Raw genomic sequence first — 16,747 nt, 5'->3', positions numbered from 1 at the left:
TGACTCCAGACAGAGGGAACGGTGTGGCGTTCCAGCTCTGGTTTAACACCCCAAAACCTGCCTTGACCAGGTTTGCTCCCCACAGAGCTGGGTGGCAGGGCTGGGAAGGGGAGGCTTTGTCACCCAGAGCCTCCAAGTCACGAGATGCCAGTCTCTATTCTGGTCCCCAGCACGGATCTCTCTGGTGACCTTGGGGAAAGGAGCCTGGGGGAAGTGGGAGCAGGGAATGCTCTGCTGGCATCCAGTGGAGCTTTCTCTCTCCTATACAAGGCACTGTCTGGGAGAGCAGACAGTGCTCCCCCTGCCAAAGCCCCAGCAGGATTTGTACCTTGCTGCAAGGGCCATCCCAGCATTCCAGGCTGGGCCAGTAACACATAGCCCAGATTTTTCCACATTGCAACCAGAGGATTGGAATCTCATATGAGCATCTTCACTTAAAAAAAGAAAATAGAGGGGGGCGGAAATCCTCCCAGAGCTCAGGGGACACAAATAAGGTTATTGGGGATGGACAGACAGCAGTTGACTCAATTTCTTTTTTTCTTTTCTTTGTTTTAGTTTCCTAAAAACTAGGAACCTTTTCCTCCCAGCCTAAACACCCGTGTCCTAAACTGGAGCCTCCAAAAAATCCAGCAATTTAATCCAAGAGGTGCTGCTGCAGCATGGCCCAGTGACCACCTGACCCTCATTGTGCCCCGTGTCCATCATGCTCCAACCCCTCTGGAGCTATAAATACTCCACAACGGAGCCTGGGCTGCATTATAATTAGAGAATGAGCCAAGAGGATGGAACCAATGGGCTATAAAAGCCTGGCCATCCTCCCAGGCAGGACCTGCACACCAGGAAGCACTGGCATGAGCCAGGCACCAGGAGCTGGCACAGGAAAGCTGAGGATTCCCTCCAAGTTGGACCCGGAGCATCCCTTGGCACCTCGTGCTCCCATCGCCAGGTTCTACACGGCCCTGGTCACAGGGGACCTGAGGAGCCTGCAGCTCCTGACTGAGAGATACCACCAAGATGTCAACCTGGTCTTTGAGATCAGTAAAAACCAGCTGGAGTGGCAGGTGAAAAGCCAAGCCTCCTATGGACTCTCAGGTACTTTTCCTTTGAAGGCCAGGCCAGGAGAATGAAAGCAGTGGGGATTTACTAACCCGAATCAGGAGAGGTTCCATTGAGGTGCCTCGAGTGTGCCCAAGGTTTCTGGTTAGCCCACACTCCTGGCCACTAATATTCATCACTCTTAATATTTTCTTCTCTTCTGCTCCTACTAACCCAGTGGAAGTGTAAAATCTGTGCACCCACGGGATTTCTTCAGGCTGGGATTAGGTATTCTGTATTTTGGGAATGCTCTCAGGAGGGCTCACATCCCAAATTCCTCATGGTCCTATCAGGAGGGACAAGACACCCTGAGATGATGCTCCCCATGCCCCCAGCTGCTCAGGAGATGGTCCAGGAGGTCCTGGAGCTGCTGGGAACCCCAGTTCCTCACTCTGGCTCATCCCAAACCCAGCACATCCCAAATCCAGCCCTCCACCACCCTCCCAGCTGGCTTGGGAGCCTTCACTCCCAGCAAAGTCAGCTTTTCCTTTCCTGGGGAATTCTGAGATGCCTTTAGCTCCTGCCAGCCACTTGCACGTGGGGCTGGGTGCCCTGGTGGCCAGAAGGGCTCTGGCTCACCCACCTGATTCCACCTGGAATCCCACTCCTGGATGAGCACACACTGAGGGGGTTTTGTTTCCCCTTCTGCCAGCTGCAGCAGAGCCACTGAGCTCAACCAGACCCTAAAGCCCCAGAGAAAAATGGGAAAAGAGGAGTCAGGAGCTGCTTCAGCCACCAGGCTGCTGGGCAGGGGATGGGAGTGCAGGGGCAGTCAGAGCCCCATTTATTGTATTTGCTGGGAAATATCCCAGTAAAGGCAGCAATGATGAATCTGACTCCATGTTCTCAGAAGGCTGATTTATTACTTTATTAACTATATTATATTAAAGAATGCTGTACTATACTAAAGAATACAGAAAGGACACTTACTGAGTGCTAAAAAGACAACAATGAAAACTCCTGACTCTCTCCAGAGTCCTGACACAGCTTGGCCCTGACTGGCCAAAGAGCCAAAACAACTCCCAGCAGAATGCAATGGAACAATCACCTGTGGGTGAACAATCTCCAAACACATTCCACATGAGCACAGCACAGGAGAAGCAAAGGAGATAAGAATTGTTTTCCTTTTCTCTGAGGCTTCTCAGCTTCCCAGGAGAAAAATTCTGGGTGAAGGGATTTTATCAGAGAATGTGAGTGCCACACCCCATTCAGGGATGTCAGTGCCACACCCATTCAGGGATGTCAGTGCCACACCCATTCAGAGATGTCAGTGCCACACCCATTCAGAGATGTGAGTGCCACACCCATTCAGAGATGTGAGTGCCACACCCATTCAGAGATGTGAATGCCACACCCATTCAGAGATGTCAATGCCACACCCATTCAGGGATGTCAGTGCCACACCCATTCAGAGATGTGAATGCCACACCCATTCAGAGATGTCAGTGCCACACCCATTCAGGGATGTCAGTGCCACACCCATTCAGGGATGTGAATGCCACACCCATTCAGGGATGTCAGTGCCACACCCATTCAGGGATGTGAATGCCACACCCATTCAGGGATGTCAGTGCCACTCCCATTCAGGGATGTCAGTGCCACACCCACTCAGAGATGTGAGTGCCACACCCATTCAGAGATGTGAATGCCACACCCATTCAGGGATGTCAGTGCCACTCCCATTCCCATGTCCTGCAGGGCTGTGGGCTCTGGAGGAGCGCCTGGAGCTGAGCTCCCCTCTGTGCCTGGCCGCCCGCCACGGCCACCCCGACTGCCTGCGGCACCTCCTGCGCCGCGGGGCCGACCCCGACCTGGCCCCGGGGGGAGAGGCACCCCTGCACCAGGCCTGCCGGGGGGGGCACAGCGACTGCGTGGAGCTGCTGCTGGAGTACAGGGCCCAGCCCAACCTGCTCAGCGAGCAGGGCACGGCCCCGCTGCACCTCTGCACCTCGCGGGACTCCCTGCGGTAAGGACAGCACCCGCGGCTGGGGCTGGCCTGCATGGGGCTGGGATGGGGCTGGGATGGGGCTGGGATGGGACTGGGATGGGGCTGGGATGGGGTTGGGATGGGGCTGGGATGGGGTTGGGATGGGGCTGGGATGGGGTTGGGATGGGGCTGGGATGGGGTTGGGATGGGGTTGGGATGGGGCTGGGATGGGGTTGGGATGGGACTGGGATGGGGTTGGGATGGGGTTGGGATGGGGCTGGGATGGGACTGGGATGGGGCTGGGATGGGGCTGGGATGGGGCTGGGATGGGGCTGGGACGGGGCTGGGACGGGGCTGGGGTGCTGGGAGTTGTCCCTGCCCTGGCATGGGGTAGGATGGGTTGGACTTTAGGGTCCCTCCTGTCGTAGTTGAGATGTAGACAGGTGGAGATACTCTATAGTAAAGCAGGCAACCCCAGTGAGGGGGAGAAGTGATGCATCTGACTCTGTTGATATCAGAAGGATAATTAATTATTTCATTATTAGAAGGCTAATTAATTACTTTATTATACTGTATTATTCTATACTATATTACATTACATCTAAACTGAATCTGCACAAGCACCCAACTCAGCTCCACTGCCCAGAATCTCGTGGCTGTCAGCCCACAGTCCTGACACACACACACGTGGATTCAATTGGCCAATGAATCAAAATACTCTCACCAGAATCCAATCACCAATTGTCCTCAGGTAAACAATCTTCCACCATGCCCTCCACTTGTGAACAATGAGATAAGAATTGTTTTGTTCTTTCTCTGAGGTTCAGAGAATGTGAATCCCAGCAACGTCCTTGGGAAGTTGTGCCTTGCTTTTCTCTGTGAAGAGAAATGCAGCTACAGCGCTCCATTTCCAGAAGGCTTCAAACTGGTTTTATTTTAGCATGCCTGCTTTTTATACATTCTTACAAAGCTCAGAAGTTTTCACTTTACTCATTGGTTAGAAGGGACAAACAAAGTGATTATTTATTGTATTTGTGGGGAATATCCCGACAGAGGCAGCAATGATGAATCTGACTCCATGTTCTCAGAAGGCTGATTTATTACTTTATAATACTATATTATATTAAAGAATGCTGTACTATACTAAAGAATACAGAAAGGACACTTACTGAATGCTAAGAAGATAATAATGAAACTCCTGACTCTCTCCAGAGCCCTGACACAGCTTGGCCCTGATTGGCCAAAGAGCCAAAACAACTCCCAGCAGAATGCAATGGAACAATCACCTGTGGGTGAACAATCTCCAAACACATTTCACATAAGCACAGCACAGCAGAAGCAAAGGAGATAAGAATTGTTTTCCTTTTCTCTGAGGCTTCTCAGCTTCCCAGGAGAGAAATCCTGGGTTAAGGGATTTTTCCAGAGAATGTGAATGCCGCAATTATTGGAATAGGCAGTTGCAGGTTTCTCTTATTTATTCTCTTATTTGTCCTTCTTTCCTTCTTGGTTTCTGTGTCAGCGACCTTGGTAGGAAATTCTTTCTGGGGTAAACATGGATCCTCTTCTCAAACATGGATCCTCTTCTCAAACTTCTCCCTGCCTCACAGAAGTCACTGTAAAACCTCTTCCACCCAAACCTTCCAACCCAAACTCTTCTGGCATTTCGTGATAACCTCTCTGAGCATCCCCTGTGCACACAGCCCAGGAGCTCTGCCTGTGGGAAGCAAAAAAGATGCCATGATCCATGGTGAGGCTTCCCACATGCTCCCACATCTCCCCACTGCCCCACTAGAGACAAAAATAAAAAGGGCATTTTGGTGCCAGGCACATTGCACAGCCTAAGTCTTCTTCCTATGGACAGCCCAGCCTCAGCCTTTCCCTCCCCCTCTTTCCTGACTATTTCTCCTAAAAGCAGTGTGTCCTGCAGCCCAGAGCCAGCACACTTCTCCAGGAGATGCTCAGGATGGATTTATGGGACGTGGAGCAACGCTCCCACCCCCTCACCCCACACAGGCCACGGAGGGATCCCCCTGGTTCACAGGCAGGGCTGAGCTCCTCCATGTGCACCCACATCCCACCCTGCATCAGCATCACACAGATGAGCATAAAAACTGCCTGGAAAAATGTGGGAAAACGCAGAAAAATATGTTTCTGTAGGACTTTAGGTGCCTGGATAGCTAGACACACAGAATCAGGATATTTTCCTTTTATTTTTTTTATAAAGAGCTCAGCCACTTGATATTATCCTGATGAAACTGCTCAGGGCCACAGTGAATTCCATCACCTGCCAGCTTCCCTGAAAAGCCAGCCTGGCTTCCATCCTCCGCCCTCCAGGCAGGCAAAATTACCTGGAAGCAGGTGGTGATAGCGAGGTTCCATCATATCATGGACAGGGAGAGAGTTCTGGAGAAGGGAAGGTTTGATCCTTGCTCATCACTAAGAGTCTCTGCAAGATGTCCAAAAATCAGCTATTAATCAACTCCTGGTTAGGCCAAAAAAAATCTAGGGATGAATCCAAGGCATCCTTGGTGCCGTGAGGGCTGGAAGGAGCAGGATGGGAGAGGGAGGATGCTGCAGGCAGCTCTGGCTTTAATTCCTTCACCTGAGCTCCCTTTCCACCTTCACCCTCATCCTAAACCCCCAGTGCTTCCCTGATTTTAGGCTTCTCCCCCTGAAGAGATGGAGCCACCAAACCACTCCAGGCCGTGCAGAGGATCCCTGGACCACAGAGGTCTTTGCTTCCAAGCTTGAAAAAAAATACTATTTTCTATATATGCGTTAAAAAACAGATCTGCTCTCACTGGTTTGCATGTTCCATTCCCTTGGAAGGCAGAGAGGGATGGCAGGTGAGCCAGCACAGCTACCAAGGGGATCAGACAGCCCCGAGGTGGCAACAGCTGAGTTGTAAGGCCTGGAATATTGGGGCTTTATAATGGAAATGCTGCGAGCCCCTTAACTACGGCGCCCGGCGCTACGGGGGCTTCTACAATAACTGAGCCAACTCCCTTGAAAGATCAAAAATTAATAGACATTTCAGACAGGGTTTGAGGTTTCGACCACTGCTTTTTCAATAGCAAAGACTTTGCTAAAGTTAGAGACTGAGGAGGTCAAGCTTTGGGTAACACAAACATTTCCTCTTTGATTAGGGGGAGACTACTTTACCTCGCCTCCTTTCTTTTTATTTTATTATTTTTTTCATCGAGTAGTAGATTTTAGGTCATCCTTAATTTTTTACTGACAACAAAGAGCAGGTCATTGACCTACATAGAGAGCTATTTTATTTTTCTCCCTCTCGATAACAATGGCCAGAACACCTATGTGCCAGGTTCTTCTGTATTCCCATATACTCGGCAATTCACCATGGGGGCAGGACTTAAAACCTTTGAGCCTCTCAGTGACTGGGATAAAAAAAAATTATCTGGGCTTCCTTCCAGCCATTTGAGCTTCAGAATCCATGAGATTTCAACAAAAAGGATATCAGAGCTTTAATCTAGGAGCTTTTTGAAGAGATGGAAAAAAAAAAGTTCCAGTAAAGTTCAGTCTTACCTTCTTCACTTTAGGAGCTGTTCATGCCAACGTCGGCCTATTTAGTAGAGTTCCTCTCCTTGACCTCTTTTTTACAGCCGAGATAATTAACATGGTGGGGTAAGATGAGTCTCTAAATTCACTGCACTCTCTCCCTGGCGCTCTCCCTTTTCCCTCTTAAAGCTGGGAATGATTAAAGGAGCCTGCCTTTATTGGCACCCCGAAAAAAAAAATAAAATAAAAATAATTGAGGGGGAGAGGAAGAGCCTCGGCGGCGGGGAGGGGAGGGGAGAGCAGGCGTGGGCCTGGCAGGGATGCAGGACACGGCTCCTGCCTCCCATCAGGGCAGGAAGGGATGCTGAACATCTGCAGAGCCCTCCTGCAGATCTCCCTGGACGTCCCAGGCTCCCCTCGTGGCCAGGGAGAGCCTGCCTGGAGAGGAATTTCCCTTCTCCAGCCTCGCACGTAAGGAAAGAGCTCTGGGAAGGCAAGGGATGGGACAAGCAGGTGTCACCCCCGCTTCCTGCTGAGCAATTCCCTTCTCCGAGCCTTCCCCCCACCCTGGGAGCTGGAGGCAGAGTTCTTCAGCTCCTCCAAGCCCCCAGAGGTGAGGGGTGGGGGATGAAAGGTGGGATGAGTCCATGCAGGAGCTCAGGCAGTGTCCGAGGGGCTCCACGCAAGGAGCACTGGGATGGGGAGCAAGCACCAGGGACAGGAACGGGAGGAATGAGAAGGAAACAGGAGCTGAGCAGGAAGGCAGGAGCCTAAAAAGGTCAAGACAAGGCTCCCAAATGCCAGGGAGATGGGGACTGACCTAGAGGAGCCAGGCCCAGGCACCCTCCGGCTGTTCCAGCATCATCCTGAGCACTCTGCCCTGTGGCTGTGGCACTGCAAGGGAAAAAAGGCCAGGGATGTGAAAAGCCAGCATTTAGCATCATCTAGTGCTAAACCTCATCCTCTGCTCTGTTCAGCCTTGCTAAATACAGCACTCAGAGCGTTTGGAGCCATGGTTTTGGGAAGCTGGGCAAGAGCAGCTCCTGACTGGGTCCTGACAGAGAAATGCCCAGAGGCAGCCCCAGGGCTGGCCCTGCCCTCTGAGATGTGACAAAATGAGGGCTGTCACAGATAAACCTCGGGGATGGCAGGGAAAACAAACAGGAGGTTTTTCCTTAAGGGAACTGGGGCCTGAGTGGGTTTTTGGGACTTCGGGAATTTCCCTGCTGCCCCAGGCTCCTGCTCCTCCTGCTGGTTGTTCTTCACATCCCATTCCTAACAAATCCTGCTTTCCCAGCCTGGGTGGTTTTCATCCCAGCCAGTGGGAGCCAGAAGGAGGGCAATGGGCACATCCTGCCCTGACTCTCTGAGGGGTGAAAAAATTAAAAAAAATCAATCCCAAATAATTTTCTCCCATTCCATTTGATCCAGGAGCCCAGGGCAGGGTGAAGGTGGAGCACCAGCACCACTCACCCCAAATTTCCTTTACCTCAAGAAGTGACTTGCCCAAACAAGGGGATGTCACCCATCACCTGCAGATGAGTTGGGAATGGCTTGGAAGTGAGTTTAAATTAGTCAAAATCAGGCACCAGGCTGGGTGGAAAACAAACTTATTTGTTTTGCCACCGAATTTCTGCTGAGATAAACAGAAAGCTGAACTCAGTATGCTCGTTCAGTATTCCCAGAAAACTGGAGAGGAGTCTTTGAAAAGCAGCAAGCCATTGCTGGGCCTTATTTCCTGGGATTTTAGTCCAGTCTGGTGGCAACAACCAGGCTGTGAATGAAAATACAGGAAGCCAGAAACGCTGGGGATGGGTTGGAGCTCATGAATTCATCAACACAGATTTTAGAGGTTAACCAGAGCATCTACCCAGAACCTGCTGATATCCAAGCAGGATACCCAGACATCCAAACAGGAGGCAAATGATCCTCCCAGCTCCCACCTTTTCCACTCACTGGAAGAGCTCTTCCCTTGTTCATAACTCCCTGCCAGCATTCCCTCTGTGCCAAGGGAAGAGCACCCAGGGGGAAAATCCAATATAAAGCAGCTTGTGTTTCTTCCAGCACTTGATAAAGAAAAAGAAAAACTCTCCAGGGATGCAGCCTCTGGGAAGGAAGGCCTTTCCACAGGAGAATATTTGGGATGTCTGGCAGGAGATGAAGAGGAACTGAGCTGCCAGGGTGGGATTCTCTGTGAGGGAAAGCCCAGGGCACAGTGGGGATTCAGGGCTGGGTGCAGCCCCTGGCTCTGCTGAGGAACAATCCCTCTGTGCTGCCTGTGCAGGTGGAAATCCTCAGCCTGGGCACTCTCACCCAAACCAGGGCAATGTCTGTGCCCAGGCACAGCTGCCTCCTTGCCTGGGAATGTCTTAGGCATGATCTACTCCCAAAAGAAAGAAGAAAAACAGAACAAAAAGTGATTTTTCTCTCAGGCTAGGCTGCTGCATTTTTGCAGCCAAGTCAGCAATATTTTTTTCCCCATTTTTCCCTGCAGAACCATCATCAGTTTGCCCTGAAAGTGTTATCCAAGGGTGCAGAGCTACCTGTGACATCAGGATTAAGCTACTCTGGAGAGGTCCCAAGAGAATAATTATGATCAGGGCTACAAATTCCCTGCTGACAAGGATGGCCAAGACCAGTAAAAGAGACCAAGTGTCTGAGTTGTCCCCTCCAACAGCAGCCAGCAAGCCCCAGAAAAGCCTCAGGGAGACAAAACACTCCTGAAGAAAGGGATTCAGCATCCTAGTGCAAAAAAGGAAATTGGAAAGTAGGGACCCAAGGATTTTGGGAATGGCACAATCCCACCTAAATCCACTCTCAGGCAACCCCACTCAAGCAGAACATCTGGGGTGGAGCCTCTGGTGAGGGCTGGCACCTCTGGGAGGTGCAGGAGAAGATCCTGAAGGGATTTTTCCTGGTATCTCAGGCTTGAGGTGCACGGGCAAAGCAGCCCAGGGAGGTGTTTGTAGATTCTGCTCTGCCAAGGACAAATCCTTGGGGAGGTGATGAGACAGGTCCACAAAAAGTCAAGTTTATTAGTAGTAGTAGTAGCATTATTAGCATTATCTCCTTTTTTATTATTGGTATTTTCCCCACACATGTTAGCATTCCCCTGGGCCAGGAAAAACAAGCAATCTCCTGGTGCTGTCCTTCCTCCCTGAGGTTCCTCTTCTTCCCCATCCCTGCTGCTGAAAGGATCAGGCTGAGACTTCTTGTGCTGCTTCTGTGTCAGCCCAGACCCTCCCCCAGGGCTCCAGTGACACCTGAGCTGAAAGAAAAGATGAAAATTAGAGAGGCAGGAAGGGGTGAAAGTTTGGTGGGTTCCTCCCAGCTCAGGATACCTTGTGATCCTGTGAAAACACAATCCTCTGGAGCAGGAGCACAACTCAGGTGTTGGGGTCCCTCCAAGGGAGAAGGAAAATCCATTTTTATATCCAAGCAAGTGAGTCTAGGATGGTCAGGGGGTTCAGGAATGGTCAAGGATGGCCCAGGACAGTCAGGAGAGTCGAGGATGGTCAAGGACACTCAGGGTGATCAAGGTGGTCAAGGATGGTTGAAGATGGTCAGGGTGGCCAAGGATAGTTGAAGACAGTCAAGGATGGTTGAGAATGGTCAAGGTATTCAAGGATGGTCATGGATGGTCAAGGTATTCAAAGATGGTCAAGATGGCCAAGGACAGTCTGGGATGGTCAAGGATGGTCAGGGTGGCCAAGGACAGTCTGGGATGGTCAAGGATGGTCAGGGTGGCCAAGGACAGTCAGGATGGTCAAGGCTGGTCAAGGTATTCAAGGCCAGTCCAGGATGGTCAAGGATGACCATCCATGCATGGCGCTGGTCAAGGGGCAGAGGGAGATATTGCCCAAACCACCTCTGCCCTCACTGTGGAGGGCACCAGGGCACAGTGCCACCCTGCCCAGCCTGTGCTGCTCCCTCCCAAAATCCCAGCTCCAGCATGACTTCCCCCCTCACTGTAGTGGTGTTCACAGGGGTCCCAGGGCAAGAGAAGAGACGAGGATCTGACTCCATGTTTCAGAAGGCTGATTTATTATTTTATTATATATATTATACTAAAACCAACTAAAAGAATAGAAGGATTTCATCAGAAGGCTTGCAAAGAAGGAAGAGAATGGAATGAATAACAAAAGCTTGTAACTCTCAGAGAGTCTGAGCCAGCTGACTGTGATTGGCCATTAAATAAAAACTACCAACATGGACCAATCACAGACCCACCTGTTGCATTCCACAGCAGGAGATAATTATTGTCTACATTTTGATCCTGAGGCCTCTCAGCTTCTCAGGTGAAAAAATCCTAAGGAAAGCATTTCTCATAAAACATGTCGGTGACACCTCACCCCACAGCACCTCCCACCCCACCATCCCTCATGGCTCACCCCACACCACCCACCACCCCCAAACCCCTTCCCGCAGGTGTGCCAAGCTCCTGCTGCTGCACGGGGCGGCCGTGGAGCTGCCGAGCGAGGCGGGAGGTGACACAGCCCTGCACGTGGCCGCCAGGCACCGTCTCTGCCACCACGCCCGCCTCTACCTGCGGCGCCGCGCCCGCGTCGACGCCCGCAACGCGCGCCAGGAGACGGCCCTGGGCGTGCTCTGCGGGCAGGCCCCGGCCCAGGACGACCATTCCCTGCAGCTTTTCCAGCTGCTGCTGGACCACGGTGCCGACGTGGAGGCGCGGGACGAGAGCTGGAGGCGGCCTTTGCACCGGGCCTGCGGGGCGGCCAACGCCGAGCTGGCGCGGCTGCTGCTGCGGCGCGGCGCCGACGCCAACGCCATCGACTACGACGGCGTGTCCCCGCTGGGCTGGGCCCTGCAGGCCGCTGCCTCCCGCCCCGAGCTGCGGCCACACCTGACTGTGCAGCTGCTGCTCAACCACGGATCCCAGAGGATTTGGCCCTCGGCCTTCAGCAAGGTACCGGCCCCAAAAGGGCTCCCTGAAAATTTGGCCCTTGGCCTTCAGCAAGGCTGGCCCCAAAATGGCACCCAGAGGATTTGGTCCTCGGCCTTCAGCAAGGTACCGGCCCCAAAAGGGCTCCCTGAAAATTTGGCCCCCAGCCTTCAGCAAGGCTGGCTCCAAAAGGGCGCCCAGAGGATTTGGCCCTTGGCCTTCAGCAAGGTACCGGCCCTGAAATGGCGCCCATAGAGGGCCTGGCACGCAAGGGGTTGAGGTTGGGTGTGGGTATTAATTGTTGTGGTGTTGTGAGGGTCCCCAGGATGAGGTGGGAGATGAGAATTGACTCCAAGTTCTCAGAAGGCTAATTTATTATAATATTATATTATATTATTTTTATATTATGATATATTATATTATATTATATGATATGATATGATATTATATTATATTATATTATATTATATTATATTATATTATATTATATTATATTATATTATATTATATTATATTATATTATATTATATTATATTATATTATATTATATTACATTATATTATAATATGAAAATGATATACTAAAACTTCACTAAAGAAAGAGAAAAGAGACATGAGAAGGCTGGACAAGAACAAATAATAAAAACCCATGACTGACCACAGTCCCGACACAGCTGGGCTGGGATTGGTCATTAATAAAAAACCATTCATGTGCTGAGTAAACAATTCTCTAAATCACATTTGCTCCATGGAGCAGATCCATGGAGGACAGGAGCATCCGTGTCTGTCGGGGTCACCGCTCACCATGGTGGATGGATGGCTCCATTTTTAGTCCTGGTTTTCCCAGGTCAAAAATGTGCTTTTGGCTAGAAATTTGTATAGGTTTATTTTTATTTCCCCCCTTCTAATTGTGCTTTAAGTATTGCAGTCCAGAGGAGCAAAACATGGAGCAGCTGAAGCTTCCCAGCTTCCCAGGAGGGGAAATCCTGGCAAAGGGATTTTTCAGAAAATATGACAGTGACAGTTGGGAGATTTGGGACATCTGAAGGTGGCAGGGTGGGAGAATTTGGGAGAGCTTCCCAGTCTGGGCAGGGGCTGGGGAGTGATGGAAGTGAAGGCCCAGCAGAAGGGCAGGATGGAGCCAGCATGGCTCAGAGGAGTTTTTCCCTGCCTAGGGAATATCAGAGTCAGGCCTGGCTCACGAGCTGCCTCGTGGCTCTGCCTTCCATTGATTTTACATCAAACCATAAAGAAAATATTATCCTGCCTTGTCAGGCACAAGCCAAAAATGTAAATAAGGAGCGGGGACTGCACCCAGAGGAAGAAGTGCCTCAGCAGGGTGGGACTTCCCACTGCTCCAAAAGGCTCCAGGAGAAACCCCACACCTGCCCCATCCCAACACGGGGCTATCCCAGCCTGGAGAGGGCTGGGGTGGGACAAACCCTGGCTGCAGCAGGTGGGTGTTGTCCCCTCTGGCCCTGCCTCTCTCTCTGAGCCTCCCACCATCCCTGGACAGGTGCTGAAATCCTGTGCAGCCGTGCCAGAGGTCATCGAGGTCCTCTTCAACTCCTACTCCCAAATCCCGGTGTCCCAGCAGTGGGCAGAGGCCGTGCCACAGGAGGTGTTCCAGGTGAGGCAGCTCTGCTGGTTTGACACCCAAGGAGGGGTTTTCCCCACAGAATCAGGGTTTATTTTCCCCACAGAATTAGGGTTTATTTTCCCCCCAGAGTGGTTTTTCTCCCCCACCCAGACTTCACTTGGATGGAGGAAAAGCACAAGGAATATTCCCTAGAGCAGCACCCCACACCTGATTCCTCCAGGTTTGCATCCCTTCACCTCCATCTTCCTCAGACCCCACATCCCTGCCCCAGCCTGCCATAAAATCCACTCTCAGTCTCTGGAAGTGAGCCTGGAGCCAGTGCACATCCAGCAGGAGCCCACATCCCTCGTTTTGGTTGGGAAAATCTCCTCCCTGGACGTGCAGAAGGTACAGGCAGCCCTCTCTGGGGTGATTTGGGATGGCCCCTGGCCCCACAGGCTGTGAGGGATGGCTGGAATGCAAACAGAGCCTTCAGGGTGTTCTGAGGAATGGGAGAAAGGATTTTTTCCCCCTAAATTAAGGAAAGGCCAAGGCTGCACAGCCCAGTCCTGCTTCGTTTCCCTGTTCCCTCAGGGAAAGGCTCTCTTCTACATCAGCTTTCTGTGGGATGCTGCTGCACCCTCCCCAAGGCTGGCTTCCCCCTAGGTGCTCCCACGGGAGAATTCCACTCCACAAGGTCCCAATCCCACAGGAGAATTCCACTCCACAAGGTCCCAGGTTCCACAAGAGAATTCCAGTCCACAAGGTCCCAGTTCCACAGGAGAATTCCAATCCACGAGGTCCCAGTTCCACAGGAGAATTCCAGTCCACAAGGTCCCAGTTCCACAGGAGAATTCCAGTCCACAAGGTCCCAGTTCCACAGGAGAATTCCAGTCCATGAGGTCCCAATTCCACAGGAGAATTCCAGTCCACAAGGTCCCACTTCCACAGGAGAATTCCAGTCCATGAGGTCCCACTTCCACAAGAGAATTCCAGTCCACAAGGTCCCAGTTCCACAGGAGAATTCCAGTTCAGAATGTCCCAATTCCACAGGAGAATTCCAGTCCATGAGGTCCTAGTTCCACAGGAGAATTCCAGTTCAGAATGTCCCAATTCCACAGGAGAATTCCTGTCCACAAGGTCCCAGTTCCACAGGAGAATTCCAGTCCAGAATGTCCCACTTCCACAGGAGAATTCCTGTCCACAAGGTCCCAATTCCACAGGAGAATTCCAGTCCACAAGGTCCCACTTCCACAGGAGAATTCCAGTCCATGAGGTCCCAGTTCCACAGGAGAATTCCAGTTCAGAATGTCCCACTTCCACAGGAGAATTCCAGTCCATGAGGTCCCACTTCCACAGGAGAATTCCAGTCCACAAGGTCCCAATTCCACAGGAGAATTCCAGTCCATGAGGTCCCAGTTCCACAGGAGAATTCCAGTTCAGAATGTCCCAGTTCCACAGGAGAATTCCTGTCCACGAGGTCCCAGTTCCACAGGAGAATTCCAGTTCAGAATGTCCCACTTCCACAGGAGAATTCCAGTCCATGAGGTCCCAGTTCCACAGGAGAATTCCAGACTCCCTCACCCACCCTCTCCCTGTGTCAGTGCCCGGACCCCACAGCCACACCTGGGCTCCTTCCCCCCGACCTTCATCCCTAAACACCTCCAGCTTCTCTGGCAGCCAGGAGAGGCGTGGGCCCAGGTGGGAGAGCCCACGTGGGTGGCACTGTCCCTGTTGTCCCCTCTCTGCAGCAGCACCAGGCGTTCTACGAGTCCCTGCTGGGGCTGGCGGGCACGGCTCGGAGCCTGCAGCACCTGTGCCGTGCCACCATCCGGGCACACCTTGGGGACAAGTGCCACTGCCTCATCCCCCTGCTGCCCCTGCCCGGGGCCCTGCAGGAATTCCTGCTGCTGGAGCCCCAGGGAGTGGTGCTGTGAGGGGGCAGATCCAGGAGCAGATCCAGGAGCAGATCCAGGAGCATCCGTGTCCGTCGGGGTCACCGCTCGCTGTGGTGGATGGATGGCTCCATTTTTTGTCCTGGTTTTCCCAGGACTGAAAGGTGCTTTTGGCTGGAAATTTGTATAGGTTTATTCTTTTTTTCCCCTTCTAATTGTGCTTTAAGTAGATTGTAAAGAGTAATAAAATTATGAGTAGCTGGTGGGAATAGTGGTGATTGTAGAGGATCGCTGCAAAGCTGCTCAGGTGTGGGAAGGGATGGACAGGGCAGGGGACCCAAAAAAAAAACCAGCCCAGGGGACCCAAACCAGCCCTGGGGACCCAAACCAGCGCAGGGGACCCAAACCAGCCCTGGGGACCCAAACCAGCTCAGGGGACCCAAATCAGCCCTGGGGACACAAACCAGCCCTGGGGACCCAAACCAGCCCTGGGGACTCAAACCAGCCCTGAGGACCCAAATCAGCCCTGGGGACCCAAATCAGCCCTGAGGACCCAAATCAGCCCTGGGGACCCAAATCAGCCCTGGGGACCCAAACTGGCCCAGGGGACCCAAATCAGCCCTGGGGACCCAAACCAGCCCAGGGGACACAAACCAGCCCAGGGGACCCAAACAAGCCCTGGGGACCCAAACCAGCCCAGGGGACCCAAATCAGCCCTGGGGACCCAAACCAGTCCAGGTGAGCATCAAATGCCTGGGATAAACTCACCTGGGAGTGGCACAAGCAGAGGTGCTGTGTAGAAGCCCTCAGCAGGATGCAAAGTCTAGCAGCATTAATAAAGACCCTAAAATAGATTTAAAATCAATTTTTTTTTAATGTAGGAGCCACCTAGAAGTTGTGGCTATTCCATACAGCAGGGTGACTCAAATCCCTGCATCTCCCACACCCCTCGTGCTGTCACTGTCCCCAGGCTGGCACAGGAGGAGCTGGAAAACCCAAAATTGTGGAGTTTGGGTTTTCATTCTTTCCCACAGTGACCTGGCCAAAGGGAGCAGGATTTACCCTTTACTCCCCAGGTGAATTCCTGCTGACCCAAAGGATGTGCACAGTGCATCCCTTGGGAGAACAGCTGTCCTCCTGCCACACTGCTCCCCAAAATTCTTCCAGTGCTGCATTACACTTGGCTTTGGTTTGGTTTTTAAAAAAAAAAAAAACCACAAAATTGTATGTGTTATATTTTTATATAAATATACATATTTGATATCATTGTGCCAATATATACATATATATCCATATATACCCATATATATACATGTATATATATATATATATATATATTTATATAATTATATATATATGTATACATACACATACATGTGTATATATTTTATATATTATATAAATATATAATTTTCTATATTTTCTATATCTATATATTTATAAAATTATATGTATTTTATATATAGTTTATATATTTTAAATGTATTTTTATATTTTTAATATATAAATGATATATACACTTTATTTATATATTATTTCTATTTTTCTATATAATTTTATATATAAATAAATTTTAGATATATTTTTCTATTTATTTATATATTAATTATATATATACATTTTATTTATATTTAATTATTTAATTTCCTATGTAATTTTTATATATAAATATATAGTTTATATATAAATTTTATATATTTTATATAAGTATTTATATATTTATATATACTAAAATTAATATATATATAAAATTATAAGTATTTGTATAAGTATATATAAGTATATATATATATAAATATATATATAAATATATAAGTATTTATATATATC

General features: G+C 50.3%; 1 protein-coding gene across 1 annotated transcript; it reads left to right on the top strand.

Moving 5' to 3' along the window:
• Window positions 1-791: 791 nt before the first annotated feature.
• Window positions 792-14,968, top strand: ASB18 (ankyrin repeat and SOCS box containing 18). Its single transcript, XM_059868159.1, has 5 exons — window positions 792-1,092; window positions 2,794-3,061; window positions 10,970-11,468; window positions 12,960-13,073; window positions 14,774-14,968. Exons 1-5 carry the CDS (start codon window positions 792-794, stop codon window positions 14,957-14,959), a joined length of 1,368 nt encoding a protein of 455 aa, XP_059724142.1. The 3' UTR covers window positions 14,960-14,968.
• Window positions 14,969-16,747: the final 1,779 nt, after the last annotated feature.

Source organism: Haemorhous mexicanus, chromosome 26 (genome assembly GCF_027477595.1).
Source record: "Haemorhous mexicanus isolate bHaeMex1 chromosome 26, bHaeMex1.pri, whole genome shotgun sequence".
NCBI classification, from domain to species: Eukaryota; Metazoa; Chordata; class Aves; order Passeriformes; family Fringillidae; genus Haemorhous; species Haemorhous mexicanus.
Note: the sequence above shows the minus strand (reverse complement) of the source record. Positions and strands in the feature narration are given on the sequence as shown.